The sequence below is a fragment of the Ovis canadensis genome, chromosome 10 (genome assembly GCF_042477335.2).
Source record: "Ovis canadensis isolate MfBH-ARS-UI-01 breed Bighorn chromosome 10, ARS-UI_OviCan_v2, whole genome shotgun sequence".
Lineage (NCBI taxonomy): Eukaryota > Metazoa > Chordata > Mammalia > Artiodactyla > Bovidae > Ovis > Ovis canadensis.
The window spans coordinates 90,191,106-90,206,825 of NC_091254.1; the positions used below are offsets into that span (position 1 = coordinate 90,191,106).

A 15,720-nucleotide genomic window follows, 5' to 3' on the forward strand; every position below is an offset into this window, starting at 1 on the left:
CCTTCAAGTCTGTGATTTTCTTTTCTAGTCATGGAAGAGAATGTTTAAGCAAATCTGAATGCTTTAGCATTGCCTGGAGGTAAATCTTTCCACCTGCTGATAGATTTCCGACAATCATTTGGGAAAAAAATCTTCTAACATTATTACAGAAAGCAGTTTTTGATGAATGAATATGTTTATGGACATTCGTGTATTTATACATCTGCTTTTTTTGGATTTTATTCTTAAGAGGTTCAGAACAGAGGAGTGATTGGTAAAACTCTTTTCTAAATAAGAGGAAGAGATGGTGACATGTTGATTGAGTGAAGAAACAGGAGTTAAGTGATTCCAGTTTTTAAGAAAGTGGGTAAATGGGAGAACAGGGATGAAAAAGGAAATTTGGGAAGGAAAAAGGTGTTTTTTTGTTTGTTTGTTTTTTTAACGGGGGTGGAGAGCGGTAGTGTTTCCTTTTAGGTATTTGGACGCAGAGGGTTCCAAGAGTCACGTTGATTTGCTGGTAGCACTGGAGTTGGTGAGAACTGGTAGGACTTGGGATCTGTTTTGGAACTAGAACCAATAGTACTTGCTGTAACCAAAGGGAGATAAAAGGAAAGAGAAGAATCAAGGACGACCTTCCTTTGAAAGATAGACACAAAGGGCCACATAGTGTATGATTCCATGACTATGAAACATCTAGGGTAGGCAGAGCCGTAGAGGCAGAGGTGGGTCAGTGGTTGCCAAGGGCTGGGGAGAGGGTTGAGGGAGGAGATGGGAGTGACTGCTAACAACTGGGGTGAAGAGAAAAAATGAGAAGGGTCAAATTAATACATCTCGGGGGAAAAAACTAGTTTGAGCTTTATAGCAGTTATGGAAAAGAGGGAAGCGTTTAGGCTTCCCTATACTAAGGAACATTCATTAATCAGGATAAACAAACCTTGTCCTAGCACTGAATATGTAGAATTCATTATATAAAGGCAACTAGCAATCCAGTAAAAAAAAACAAAAAACAAAAAACTTCTTTGTTACTCTTTTATGAAAAATTCAGTGATAACTGACATCTCATTGATTGCTATTAATATAGCATTTTGTGGAAGTTACAGTGTGTTAAAAAAAAAACAAACAAAAACGTTCTGTAGCAGTGGGATCATAAAGTTTCCCAGAAGCAGAGCCTGAAGAGGGATTTCATGCAGGTGGTGGTAGTTGAGAATCGTAAAGAAGGCAGACTAGAGCAGGGGTTACAAAAAAAATCTAAGCAAGGAAGGGAATCTAGGTGGAAACTAGATTCAGTCTCATCTCACAGGGGAGCCCTGGAGCAGTGGTTCTCAAAGCAGGGGACTCTGTAGCCAGCAGCAGCAGCAGTGTTACCTGGGTACTTGTTAGGAATGCACATTTTCTAGCTTCACCCTAGACCTGCCAAGTTTGAAAGTCTGAGGTTAGAGCCAGCAGTCTGTTTTTATAAGCCCCTCCAGGTGAAAATGATGCATAGTCAAGTTTGACAAGCACTGCTCTAGTGCAATAAGAAGTATAACGTGAGCTGTAAGTATAATTTAACATTTTCTAGCACTCACATTGGAGAAGGCAATGGCACCCCACTCCAGTACTCATGCCTGGAAAACCCCATGGATGGAGGAGCCTGGTAGGCTGCAGTCCGTGGGGTCACTAGGAGTTGGACACGACTGAGCCATGAAATTAAAAGACACTTACTCTTTGGAAGAAAAGTTATGAGCAACCTAGACAGCGTATTCAAAAGCAGAGACATTACTTTGCCAACTAAGGTCCATCTAGTCAAGGCTATGGTTTTTCCTGTGGTCATGATGTATGGATGTGAGAGTTGGACCGTGAAGAAGGCTGAGCGCCGAAGAATTGAACTGTGGTGTTGGAGAAGACTCTTGAGTCCCTTGGACTGCAAGGAGATCCAGCCAGTCCATTCTGAAGGAGATCAGCCCTGGGATTTCTTTGGAAGGAATGATGCTAAAGCTGAAACTCCAGTACTTTGGCCACCTCATGCGAAGAGTTGGCTCATTGGAAAAGACTGATGCTGGGAGGGATTGGGGGCAGGAGGAGAAGGGGACGACCCAGGATGAGATGGCTGGATGGCATCACGGACTCGATGGACGTGAGTCTGAGTGAACTCCGGGAGTTGGACAGGGAGGCCTGGCGTGCTGCAATTCACGGTGTCGCAAAGAGTCGGACACAACTGAGTGACTGAACTGAGTGACTTCACTTTCACTTTTTACTTTCATGCATTGGAGAAGGAAATGGCAACCCACTCCAGTGTTCTTGCCTGGAGAATCCCAGGGATGAGGGAGCCTGGTGGGCTGCCATCTGTGGGGTTGCACAGAGTTGGACACGACTAAAGTGACTTAGCAGCAGTAGCAGCAGCACTCACATTAAAAAAAGAATTTAAAGCAGTGAAATTAGTATTTTATGTTTACCCAGTGGCTTCCCTGGTGGCTCACTGGTAAAGAATCTGCCCGCCAATACAGGAGAATCGGGTTCAATCCCTGCATCTAGAAGATCCCCAGGAAAAGGGAATGGCAATCCACTCCAGTATTCTTGCCTGGAGAATCCCATGGACAGAAAAGCCTGATGGGCTACAGTCCATGGGAGTCACCAAAGAGACACGACTTAGCAACTAAACACCACCAATGATTTAACCCAATATATTAAAAATATTTTAGTATGTAAATCTAAAACTTTAACAAGGTTTCTGTTTTGTTTTTCATATGAAGTCTTCAAACCTGGGGTATATTTTACACTTGGCACACACAAGAATTTGGCAGATTTCAAATGCTCAGAAGCTGCCCATGGCTAGCGGCTACCATACTGGACAGCCAGCTCTAAAGCACAGATTGCAGTACTAAGTTGAGCCCACCTTGAGGGTGAAGTGGGGGCAGCTTTTTGAACCCCATGATGGTCAAATCAGGGCTGTGGTCTGGGAGGGATGTAGCTCAAGGCTTGAGAGAGAAGTCCTGTCTGGTTGAGGCAGATGGGGCAATGCAGGGAGCAGGTGTGAACCGTGGGTGGTCAGCACACCAATGGGGGCCTTCCCGCCTGGAAGACGGGTGCTGGATGCATGCCCATGGCATCTGCTACAGGTAGGGTGGGAGGGATGGCCTGGGTAGGGGGCTGTGTTGGAATGAAGAGGCTTTAGAGTTGATGCACACAGTTCCAGCTTATCATGGAGGCAAAACTGGAGACTTTTGACTGTCCCCCCCCAACTTCAGTTTTATTGAAAAGTGAAAGTGAAAGTCGCTCAGTTGTGTCCACCTCTTTGGGACCCCATAGACTATACAGTCCATAGAATTCTCCAGGCCAGAATACTGGAGTGGGTAGCCATTCCCTTCTCCACGGGATCTTCCCAACCCAGGCATTGAACCGAGGTCTCCTGCATTGCAGGCAGATTCTTTACCAGCTGAGCCGCAAGGGAAGCCCAAGAATACTGCAGTGGGTAGCCTATCCCTAGTCCAGCAGATCTTCCAGACCCAGGAATCGAACTGGGGTTTCCTGCATTGCAGGCCGATTTTTTACCAACTGAGCTATCAGGGAAGCCCTAATATTGAGAAATAATTGAGAAATAGTTGATGTAAATCTTGAGATTTTATCATCTCTCTCAAATATTAGGTATTCAACCTAGCTTGCTAAGTGAAAGTCTTGTCAGGCAGCTGAAGTTTGGGATAGCTAGTGAAGTCCTGAAGGCTACATAGTCAATGTAAGTGAAACAAAAGCTATTTTTAAGTGGTAAGGCCTGACATCATGGTGAAAAGGCCCTACGGTGGTGTCTTAAAGGGGGCATTTTCCCACATCATTCTGTGTCTCTTAAAATGCTGAAAGATGCAGTTGGCTCTTGCTTACCAGCTCTGTGTCATGAAACGTGGGAGGAGAGCTTTTCCTGGAAATTTTGAAGATGAATCACTAACAAGTGTTTTGTTTTCCTTGGTAAGCTCATCTTACTGTTCCATTTGGCCCATAGTTTTGAGGATGGCTTCTTTGAAGTAGAATGCATTGTGCTAATGAGTTAGCCTGTCTGTAGAGTTGTTCTAGTATTATTCACTTGAATGCCCCTGTGGTTATGTTAAGAGTTCTGGATTTGGTAGGGTTTAGTTTTTAAATTGTGCTTTAAACTTGAGTTTAGTGGATTTGTGAGTTTGGGCTACCACCTGAGGCCACAAGCAGAAAAATGTGAAAGTAGGTGCTGGCTTAGGTTAGAAAAGGGTATTTCCCTCTTGGCAATGGTTGGAAGGCCTCTGAACAGTTTGTGTAAAAGCTGTACCCTTTTTTTGGTTAATACTTACTTCATTCTTACTATAACATACGCAAAGTTGTGCTGGGCATTTTACACATTCTTATTTAATCCTCACATCAGTGTTAAGTCCTAGATAAGTGGTTTTATGCCCAGTTTATATACGAGAAAAACTCTTGTTTTGAAGAAATGGCTGAGCCAATTTCCCAACGAGGGCCTGAATCTGAGTCTAGATCAGAGCTCTTAATTACTCCATTATTACTCTAATGGTAACTCCCAGATGGTCTGGGATAATTTTAAGAAAGAAAGTTACAGCTGCATAATTGGATTTAGTTGTTGGGTAATACCTCACATTTTGTTGGTGCGTTACAGTTTATAAAGGCTTGTGTGTTTTGGGTTTTTTTGTTTTTTAAAGACAGCTCTGCAGGAAAGCAAGGGAGGTGTCATGTTGTACATTTTACAGATGAAAACTGGGGTCCAGAGAAATTACTTGCTCAGTGTTGTGTACCTGTGAAGCAGTAGAGTAAGCGTTGACCTGGGTCTTCACCCTTGTGGTGAACTCAGAAGGTCATGCTACTTCCCATGGGCTGCCTTGTTAGCTGGCACGTCTCATCTAAGTGTGGAAACTATATAAAATCTTTATTCTTGCAGAAGAGAAGCAGAGCAGTATGTTCTCTGGAAGTCATTTTGCACACACTGACCTTTCTCCTTTTCATACTGTTCATGGGGTTCTCAAGGCAAGAATACTGAAGTGGCTTGCCATTCCCTTTTCCAGTGGAGCACATTCTGTCAGACCTCTGCACCATGACCTGCCCATCTTGGGTTGCCCCACAGGCATGGCTTGGTTTCAATGAGTTAGACAAGGCTGTGGTCCTACTGTGATTAGATTGACTAGTTTTCTGTGAGTATGGTTTCAATGTGTCTGCCCTCTGATGCCCTCTTGCATCACCTACCATCTTACTTGGGTTTCTCTTACCTTGGGCGTGGGGTATCTCTTCATGGCTGCTCTAGCAAAGCACAGCCACTGCTCCTTACCTAGGACGAGGGGTATCCCCAGGTCATTAGGTGCCCAATATACTACTGGAGATCAGTGGAGAAATAACTTCAGAAAAAATGAAGGGATGGAACCAAAGCAAAAACAATACCCAGTTGTGGATGTGACTGGTGATAGAAGATCGATCCGATGCTGTAAAGAGCAATATTGCATAGGAACTTGGAATGTCAGGTCCATGAATCAAGGCAAATTGGAAGTGGTCAAACAAGACATGGCAAGGGTGAATGTCGACATTCTAGGAATCAGTGAATTAAAATGGACTGGAATGGGTGAACTTAACTCAGATGACCATTATATCTACTACTGCAGGCAGAAATCCCTCAGAAGAATTGGAGTAGCCATCATGGTCAACAAAAGAGTCTGAAATGCAGTACTTGGATGCAATCTCAAAAACGACAGAATGATCTCTGTTCGTCTCCAAGGCAAACCGTTCAATATCACAGTTATCCAAGTCTGTGCCCCAACCAGTAACGCTGAAGAAACTGAAGTTGAACGGTTTTATGAAGACCTACAAGACCTTTTAGAACTAACACCCAAAAAAGATGTCCTTTTCATTATAGGGGACTGGAATGCAAAAGTAGGAAGTCAAGAAACACCTGGAGTAACAGGCAAATTTGGCCTTGGAATACGGAATGAAGCAGGGCAAAGACTAATAGAGTTTTGCCAAGAAAATGCACTGGTCATAGCAAGCACCCTTTTTCAACAACACAAGAGAAGACTCTACACATGGACATCACCAGATATTCAACACTGAAATCAGACTGATTATATTCTTTGCAGCCAAAGATGGAGAAGCTCTATACAGTCAACAAAAACAAGACCAGGAGCTGACTGTGGCTCAGATCATGAACTCCTTATTAGCAAATTCAGACTCAAATTGAAGAAAGTAGGGAAAACCGCTAGACCATTCAGGTATGACCTAAATCAAATCCCTTCTGATTATACAGTGGAAGTGAGAAATAGATTTAAGGGCCTAGATCTGATAAATAGAGTGCCTGATGAAGTATGGAATGAGGTTCCTGACATTGTACTGGAGACAGGGATCAAGACCATCCCCAAGGAAAAGAAATGCAAAAAAGCAAAATGGCTGTCTGGGGAGGCCTTACAAATAGCTGTGAAAAGAAGAGAGGCGAAAAGCATTGGAGAAAAGGAAAGATATAAGCATCTGAATGCAGAGTTCCAAAGAATAGCACAAAGAGATAAGAAAGCCTTCTTCAGCAATCAATGCAAAGAAATAGAGGAAAAGTATAGCATGGGAAAGACTAGAGATCTCTTCAAGAAAATTAGAGATACCAAGGGTACATTTCATGCAAAGATGGGCTCCATAAAGGACAGAAATGGTATGGACCTAACAGAAGCAGAAGATATTAAGAAGAGGTGGCAAGAATACACAGAAGAACTGTACAGAAAAGATCTTCATGACCCAGATAATCATGATGATGTGATCACTACTCTAGAGGCAGACATCCTGGAATGTGAAGTCAAGTGGGCCTTAGAAAGCATCACTATGAACAAAGCTAGTGGAAGTGATGGAATTCCAGTTGAGCTATTTCAAATCCTGAAAGATGATGCTGTGAAAGTGCTGCACTCAATATGCCACCAAATTTGGAAAACTCAGCAGTGGCCATAGGACTGGAAAAGGTCAGTTTTCATTGAATCCCAAAGAAAGGCAATGCCAAAGAATGCTCTAACTACCACACAATTGCACTCATCTCACATGCTAGTAAAGTAATGCTCAAAATTCTCCAAGCCAGGCTTCAGCAATACGTGAACCGTGAACTCCCTGATGTTCAAGCTGGTTTTAGAAAAGGCAGAGGAACTAGAGATTAAATTCCCAACATCCGCTGGATCATGGAAAAAGCAAGAGAGTTCCAGAAAAACATCTACTTCTGCTTTATTGACTATGCCGAAGCCTTTGACTGTATGGATCACAATAAACTGTGGAAAATTCTGAAAGAGATGGGAATACCAGACCACCTGACCTGCCTCTTGAGAAACCTATATGCAGGTCAGGAAGCAACAGTTAGAACTGGACGTGGAACAACAGACTGGTTCCAAATAGGAAAAGGAGTACGTCAAGGCTGCATACTGTCACCCTGCTTATTTAACTTCTATGCAGAGTACATCATGAGAAACGCTGGACTGGAAGAAACACAAGCTGGAATCAAGATTTCCGGGAGAAATATCAATAACCTCAGATATGCAGATGACACCACCCTTATGGCAGAAAGTGAAGAGGAGCTAAAAAGCCTCTTGATGAAAGTGAAAGAGGAGAGTGAAAAAGTTGGCTTAGAGCTCAACATTCAGAAAACAAAGATCATGGCATCCGGTCCCATCACTTCATGAGAAATCGATGGGGAAACAGTGTCAGACTTTATTTTTTGGGGCTCCAAAATCACTGCAGATGGTGACTGCAGCCATGAAATTCAAAGATGCTTACTCCTTGGAAGAAAAGTTATGACCAACCTAGATAGTATATTCAAAAGCAGAGACATTACTTTGCCAACTAAGGTCCATCTAGTCTAGGCTATGGTTTTTCCTGTGGTCATGTATGGATGTAAGAGTTGGACTGTGAAGAAGGCTGAGCGCCGAAGAATTGATGCGTTTGAACTGTGGTGTTGGAGAAGACTCTTGAGAGTTCCTTGGACTGTAAGGAGATCCAACCAGTCCATTCTGAAGGAGATCAACCCTGGGATTTCTTTGGAAGGAATGATGCTAAAGCTGAAACTCCAGTACTTTGGCCACCTCATTGGAAGAGTTGACTCATTGGAAAAGACTCTGATGCTGGGAGGGATTGTGGGCAGGAGGAGAAGGGGACGACCAAAGATGAGGTGGCTGGATGGTATCACGGACTCGATGGACATGAGTCTGAGTGAATTTTGGGAGTTGGTGATGGACAGGCAGGCCTGGCGTGCTGTGATTCATGGGGTCGCAAAGAGTCAGACATGACTGAGCAACTGAACTGAACTGACCTTTCTCCTTTCGGCTGTGATAGGCTAAAAAGTCTTTGTAGATGGACTTGGTTAACATTTTTCCTTTGAAGTCTTATTCTAGGACATAGAGTTCTGGACTGGGCTTGTAGCCTGTTTTTTATATGCCCAACAAAAATAAGAAATGTTAAAAATTCTATGTAGAGGTCCAAATTAGCAGATTTCTACCAACTCGTTCCCTGTATTTTTTGGAAAAAATTATGTTGTGGCTCTACAAAATTATCTGATTTTTTACTGGTGTACATTATAGCTTTGAACTTTGTTGATGCTCTGTCAGGGGTAAACAGGAGCGCAAGAGAGCAGGATACAGCTGACTGCAAACCACTCTGGGCTTGCTGTGGGAATGGCTCAGCCTCCTGTTTTTCCTCTGTAGGTGTGTTCTGCTGCTAAGGTTCTGACTGGTTGCATCATTTCCACTTCCAGGTACTTGGCTAATTAGGGGCACCTGTGTTTTTCAGTTTTGGGGTCCAGTGATCACAAATTCATTTGTATACAAGCTGTATGCTTTCTTTTTTTGATAATGGTGGTAAAATATAGTCTGTTAGATCGTCAGAAACAAGTATTTAAAAACAGCAATAAAAAGATGAAAAAACAAACAAACCCAATTTGATCCACCTGTACTGCTATAGCTTGTCTCCTACATTTTGGTCAGGTGCTCTATGAGGTCGCAGAGAGTCGGACACGACTGGAGCAACTTAGCAGCAGCAGCAGCAGCAGCAACTTGTATTAGTGGACATGAGATTGAGCAAACTCTGGGAGATAGTGAAGTACAGGGAAACCTGGCGGGCTGCAGTCCGTGGAGTTGCAAAGAGATGGACACGACTTAGCGACTGAACAACAGCAATGGTTTGTAATAGAGTTGATTTAGTTTCAAGAACTGTGTGGTGTAGACATTTTAAAATTTGAGTTTTATGTTATTGGCAGTTTCCTGAGTGAATGTAGATTATACTGAGTCGGCTAACCCAAGCCTCTTCCAGAGCTTGGCCATTTGAAGATGTCTGATTCTTCTGGGTTAGAAACTGTCCCTTGAGGACCAAGTGTCGTCCATTTTTTTCATGAGCCCATCTGATGGGATAGAATCCTGAGGCTTTTATTCCCAAAGGTATTCTAGAAACTTAATCCTTCAGTCATGTTTATTCGAATCTGTGAAATTTGCTCCATTTCTACCAAACAACTCAGCGTTTGTTGCTCTCGGAGCTGTCAGGCAGTGAGATGCCTGTCACTGTCTTCTTGGACCACACGTTCGGTTTGGGTTAACTGCATATTCTTCATAATTGTCAGATATTCACGCATGTTAGAATCTCTGTAGTAAGCTTTTGTTTTCTGAATGACAGTGGTGTAGGTGAGTAGGGACTTTAGAGGAAACTGGGCTTCACTGGTGACTCAGATGGTAAAGAATCTGGCTGCAGTGCAGGAGACCCGAGTTCGATCCCTGGCTCGGGAAGATTCCCTGGAGGAGGGAATGGCTACCTGCTCCAGTATTCTTGCCTGAAGAATTCCATGGACAGAGGCGTCTGATGGGCGACAGTCCATGGGGTCGCACAGAGTAGTACATGACTGAAGTGACCTAGCACGCAAACACCTAAGGAAAACACCTGGGGAGTTAAAGTGGTTTGCTCTAGTCCTGGAAAATAGTGTCAGACTGAGCTCGGATTAGAACTCAGGCTCTTTGATCTCTTCTCCCAGAGTTCTGTTCTAGGCAGTAGGCTGGGAAGTGTTGCCTTCCCCAGACATAAACATCACTGTTTACTCTCCTGAAAGCTAATTAGAATACCCAAAATGTCTACCCCAGATTGTGTTTTGTCTCTGAAAGACTCACATTTGGCTTTTGCCATCAGGAATCAGTTATGCCCTTTATTTGTTAGTAATTAAAGACACATGTATGATTTTTGTAAAATCCTTTCTTGTATATACTTTTGTGAAAGGATATTTTGACACATGCCTACAACTGAATGTTATGTGCCTTATGATATTAGGGAAAATTGGTAAAACTGTAAGCTGTTTTCATTTTATTAAATTGTTAGGAAGCTGGTATGCTCTTTACTTTTCTTGTGTAAATACCCTAGTGCTGCCTTGGTGCAGACTACATGTGAGAAATCCCAGGTAGCTTTTGCTTTTCTTTTTTTCTTTGTTGTTGTTTAGATGCTAAGCTGTGTCCTACTCTTCTGTGACCTCATGGACTGCAGCCCTCCAGGCTCCTGTGTCCATGGGAGTTCCCAGGCAAGAATGCTAGAGTGATTTGCCATTTCCTTCTCCAGGTATTCTTTCCAACCCAGGGATAGAACCCGCCTCCTGCATTGACAGGCGCATTCTTTACCACTGAGCCACTAGGGAAGACCTTTTCTTTATTCTGAGTTTGCCTTCTGCATTGGCTAAGCTATAAACACAATATATGGTTTTTAAGTGAGGAGGTGTTACTTTTATCCTGTTAAATCTGATGTGAGAGTAAAGTTGCCAGATTATAGCCATTCTGCTGAGGGCAGTGGAAGACTGAATTTTTTTTGATCAAAAAGAAGTGGGGGTATACCCCCTTGGTACATTTTTTTTTTAAAACACCAAATCATCTCTTTGCACAGATGTTTAGTATTAATGTGGAAGTGCCACTATTTATATTATCTCAAAATAAAAAAATTAATAATCCTTTTACCAGATCTGTGTTTAAATTTTCTTTACCATTGCAGCCTAGACTTGACATTTCTGCAAAATTGAAATTCTTGAGACTCAGTTTTCTAAAGTGGAGTTGGAATGCACAGGGATGCTCGCAGAACTGTAAGAGTGTTTTGGTCTGGGAAAGGGAGACAGTAGTGAAGTCAGTGTTCTTCCCATTTTCAGCTCATTATTCATCACCAGTCCTTTTTACTTGGTGTGGTAAGTTTTACTAGGTTTTATTTTATAAAGTGTATCTTTCTTCTCTGTTACTTTCGCTTCTGCATAAAGATTACATTTTGTAATTTGGCGCTTGTTACTTCTAAAAAATAATTGGATTCATCTTTTTCATTTTAAAATGTTGTTGTAAATTACCTGCTTCCTGTTTGAGCTGTTAGAAAATTCTGAGTACCTTTCCCCGCCACCCTCACCCCGTTTTTTTCTTGATTTACCTTCATCAGTGACTATAGGATTAATTATTTTCTTAAACCTTTGCTATAACCTTTATTAGTGATTCTTCTTAATGTTTTAAAGGCTCAAGATATACTTTTTCCCACACACATATATGGTAATGAATTAAAGTAAACTTGATTATTAGTGTTAACCTTCTCATTTTTATCTGCCAAGCCACATTTATACCAGAATAAGTAAAATATATTTTGTTATTTTCTGGGCCCTGTTAAAATTGAAGCTTTTTGAAAGCCAAGACGCTTGTTTTATGTTGTCTAAAGTTCTGTGTGGTATGTGACATTCTGATCCTGCTATATCTGTCTGCATGATCAGAAAGACTTTTCTTCAGATTTTATTTGACCCATTGACTCTTACACTTTTCTGGAGATTGTTTTGATGTCTTTGGATTCTCATGTGTGCCAAGGGAATGTGTCTAGTTGGGGTTTACCTTCTTTAGTTAAGGTATATTGCTTAGAACCACATATATTGATTGATGAAACACTGTAGCCAGAAGCATACTGGAAGAATTACCCTGAAAAATATTTTTAAAGCTCATTCAAGTGTCTGTCGTTTATTTCACTTTCGTTTTTTTTCTTTTCTTTCTTTTGGTAGCATGTTCCTCATTATTCAAGACGGTACTTAGTGGCGTCTCGTACTCTGTGTTCAGCTGGATATGATTCCAATGAAAAAGTAAGTATTTCAAAAATCGTTTTAACAGCAAAGTTAAACTGTTTCGTTGTCTCCACATTGTGTTCACCAGGCAGGTTCCATTTTATTGATGCGGTGTCATTTTTTATTGCTATACATCAGGTTTTATAGGTGTTCAGTATTTGTCCCTTTTTTCGTTGTGGACCACAACCCGAGGCTTTAATTTTGTATTTGTACCTATACCACAAATTGAATAAATTCCCAATGTATTTCCCTTGTTTTCAGCAGGATCACTAATACATTCTTTCTTAGACTAGGCAGTTGAGAGATTTTAGTTAAACTATTAATGTTTTTTTCGTTTACTTAATATTTGTAACTATTTTTGAGTGAAGGCAATTATGGGTATTGTAAATTTTGGGACAAGGGAATATTGGTTAAAATCTTGGTATATGATAATGTCTGAGGCCTGTAATGGAGAAATAAAGGAACTGGAAGTGGTGATCGGAGGTGAAACATGATTTGGTGACAATGATGACATCAAAGAGGCAGAAGAAGAGTTTTGGTTAAGAAGAGATGATTCAAATTGAATGTCAAAAAAATTAAAAAAACAAAAAATAAAAAAAAACAAATTGAATGTCAATAAAGTATACAGTCAACAAAAACAAGACCAGGAGCTGACTGTGGCTCAGTTCATGAACTCATTGCAAAATTCAGACTCAAATTGAAGAAAGTAGGGAAAACCACTAGACCATTCAGGTATGACCTAAATCAAATCCCTTCTCATTATACAGTGGAAGTGAGAAATAGATTTAAGGGCCTAGATCTGATAAATAGAGTGCCTGATGAACTATATATAGACAGAGGTTTGTGACATTGTACCGGAGACAGGGATCAAGACCATCCCCATGGAAAAGAAATGTTAAAAAGCAAAATGGCTGTCTTTGGAGGCCTTACAAATAGCTGTGAAAAGAAGAGAAGCCAAAAGCAAAGGAGAAAAGGAAACATATAAGCATCTGAAAGCAGAGTTCCAAAGAATAGCACAAAGAGATAAGAAAGCCTTCTTAAGCAATCAATGCAAAGAAATAGAGGAAAACAACAGAATGGGAAAGACTAGAGATCTCTTCAAAAAAATTAGAGATACCTAGGGAACATTTCATGCAAAGATGGGTTCAATAAAGGACAGAAATGGTATGGACCTAACAGAAGCAGAAGATATTAAGAAGAGGTGGCAAGAATATACAGAAGAACTGTACAAAAAAGGTCTTCATGACCAAGATAATCACAATGGATCACTCACCTAGAGACAGACATCCTGGAATGTGAAGTCAAGTGGGCCTTAGAAAGCATCACTGTGAACAAAGCTAGTGGAGGTGATGGAATTCCAGTTGAGCTCTTTCAAATCCTGAAAGATGATGCTGTGAAAGTGCTGCACTCTATATGCCAGTAAATTTGGAAAACTTAGCAGTGGCCACAGGACTGGAAAAGGTCAGTTTTCATTCCAATCCCAAAGAAAGGCAATGCCAAAGAGTTCTTAAACTACCACACAATTGCACTCATCTTACATGCTAGTAAAGTAATACTCAAAATTCTCCAAGCCAGGCTTCAGCAATACGTGAACCATGAACTTCCAGATGTTCAAGCTGGTTTTAGAAAAGGCAGAGGAACCAGAGATCAACTTACCAACATCCACTGGATCATGGAAAAAGCAAGAGACTTCCAGAAAAACATCTGCTTCTGCTTTATTGACCATTCCAAAGCCTTTGACTGTGTGGATCACAATAAACTGTGGAAAATTCTGAGAGAGATGGGAATACCAAAATCACCTGACCTGCCTCTTGAAAAACCTATATGCAAGTCAGGAAGCAACAGTTAGAACTGGACATGGAACAACAGACTGGTTCCAAATAGGAAAAGGAGTACGTCAAGGCTGTATATTGTCACCCTGCTTATTTAACTTCTATGCAGAATACATCATGAGAAATGCTGGGCTGGAAGAAGCACAAGCTGGAATCAAGATTGCCGGGAGAAATATCAATAACCTCAGATATGCAGATGACACCACCCTTATGGCAGAAAGTGAAGAACTAAAGAGCCTCTTCATGAAAGTGAAAGAGGAGAGTGAAAATGTTGGTTTAAAGCTCAACATTCAGAAAACAAAGATAATGGCATCTGGTCCCATCACTTCATGGGAAATAGATGGGGAAACAGTGGAAACAGTGTCACACTTTATTTTGGGGGGCTCCACAATCACTGCAGATGGTGATTGCAGCCATGAAATTAATTAAAAATTAGTTAAAAAAAAAGACTCCTTGGAAGAAAAGTTATGACCAACCTAGACAGCATATTGAAAAGCAGAGACATTACTTTGCCCACTAAGGTCCATCTAGTCAAGGCTATGGTTTTTCCAATGGTCATGTATGGATGTGAGAGTTGGACTGTGAAGAAGGCTGAGTGCGGAAGAATTGATGCTTTTGAACTGTGGTGTTGGAGAAGACTCTTGGGAGACCCTTGGACTGCAAGGAGATCCAACCAGTCCATTCTAAAGGAGATCAGCCCTGGGATTTCTTTGGAAGAATTGGTGTTAAAGCTGAAACTCCAGTACTTTGGCCACCTCATTGGAAGAGTTGACTCATTGGAAAAGACTCTGGTGCTGGGAGGGATTGGGGGCAGGAGGAGAAGGGGACGACCGAGGATGAGATGGCTGGATGGCATCACGGACCCGATGGACGTGAGTCTGAGTGAACTCTGAGAGTTGGTGATGGACAGGGAGGCCTGGCGTGCTGCGATTCATGGGATCTCAAAGAGTCGGACACAACTGAGCGACTGAACTGAACCGAAAGTAGAACTAATATGAATGATTATTTGAGAATGAAGTGGTCTTCTAAATAGCCAAAGTATACAAAACTACTCAGAATCTTGAAATTTGGAGAACAAAGGATCTATATTCACCGTAGCTTAATAGAAATGTAAAGTTGAGACAATTGCAGGACATATATAATTTTTTTTATTTTCTAATAGCCATATTAAAAAATAAACAGGTGAAATTAACTTTCATATTATTTTTTGTTTTTTTGGCCATGCAGAGAGGCACGTGGGATCTTAGTTCCCTGACCAGGAATGGAACCTGTGCCTCCTGCAGTGGAAGTGTGGAATTTTAACCACTTGACTACCAGGGACGTCCCAGTCCCAGGTCTTTAAATGACATAGAAATCCTTTCTTAATCAGCATTTTTACCCCAGCTTTATTTGCCGCAGTACCCCATACTGTGTTTTGTGCTTGAGCTATCTTAAAAATTACTTGTGGTTTTTGTGCTACCATCTGCTTTCAATGTCACTGCCTTATTAACATACACTATTCACTCTCTCCTTTTGCTGCATTTAACACAGCACTTAACACACTGTTTTGATTGTAGCACTTAACGTACTTTGTTGTGATTGTGCCATATTGTACATTGAAGTTATCAAATGCCCTTGACATTTACCTGTTCTTGTTGATGCAGACGGGAGGTGTCAAGTTGGTTTAGGGAGTTCTCTGGTGGTCCAGTGGTTAAGACTGCTCTCTCACTGCTGAGGGCGAAGGTTCAATCCCTGGTCAGGGAACTAAGATCCCACAAACTGTGTCATGTGGCCAAAGAAAAGAAGTTGGTTAAAATTTATTTGTGTGTATATTCTTTTATATGCATAGCCTATCTGGAAGAATATTCAGGAAAC

The 15,720-nt window shown here is 41.5% G+C and overlaps 1 protein-coding gene across 1 annotated transcript in view; it reads left to right on the forward strand.

The window, feature by feature from the left end:
- Positions 1-15,720, forward strand: part of PCCA (propionyl-CoA carboxylase subunit alpha) — a 378,264-nt gene that overhangs the window by 3,189 nt on the left and 359,355 nt on the right. Inside the window, exon 2 of the mRNA XM_069601951.1 lies at positions 11,975-12,052. Within this exon, the coding sequence (XP_069458052.1) occupies positions 11,975-12,052 (78 nt within the window). The remainder of the gene's footprint in view (positions 1-11,974; positions 12,053-15,720) is intronic.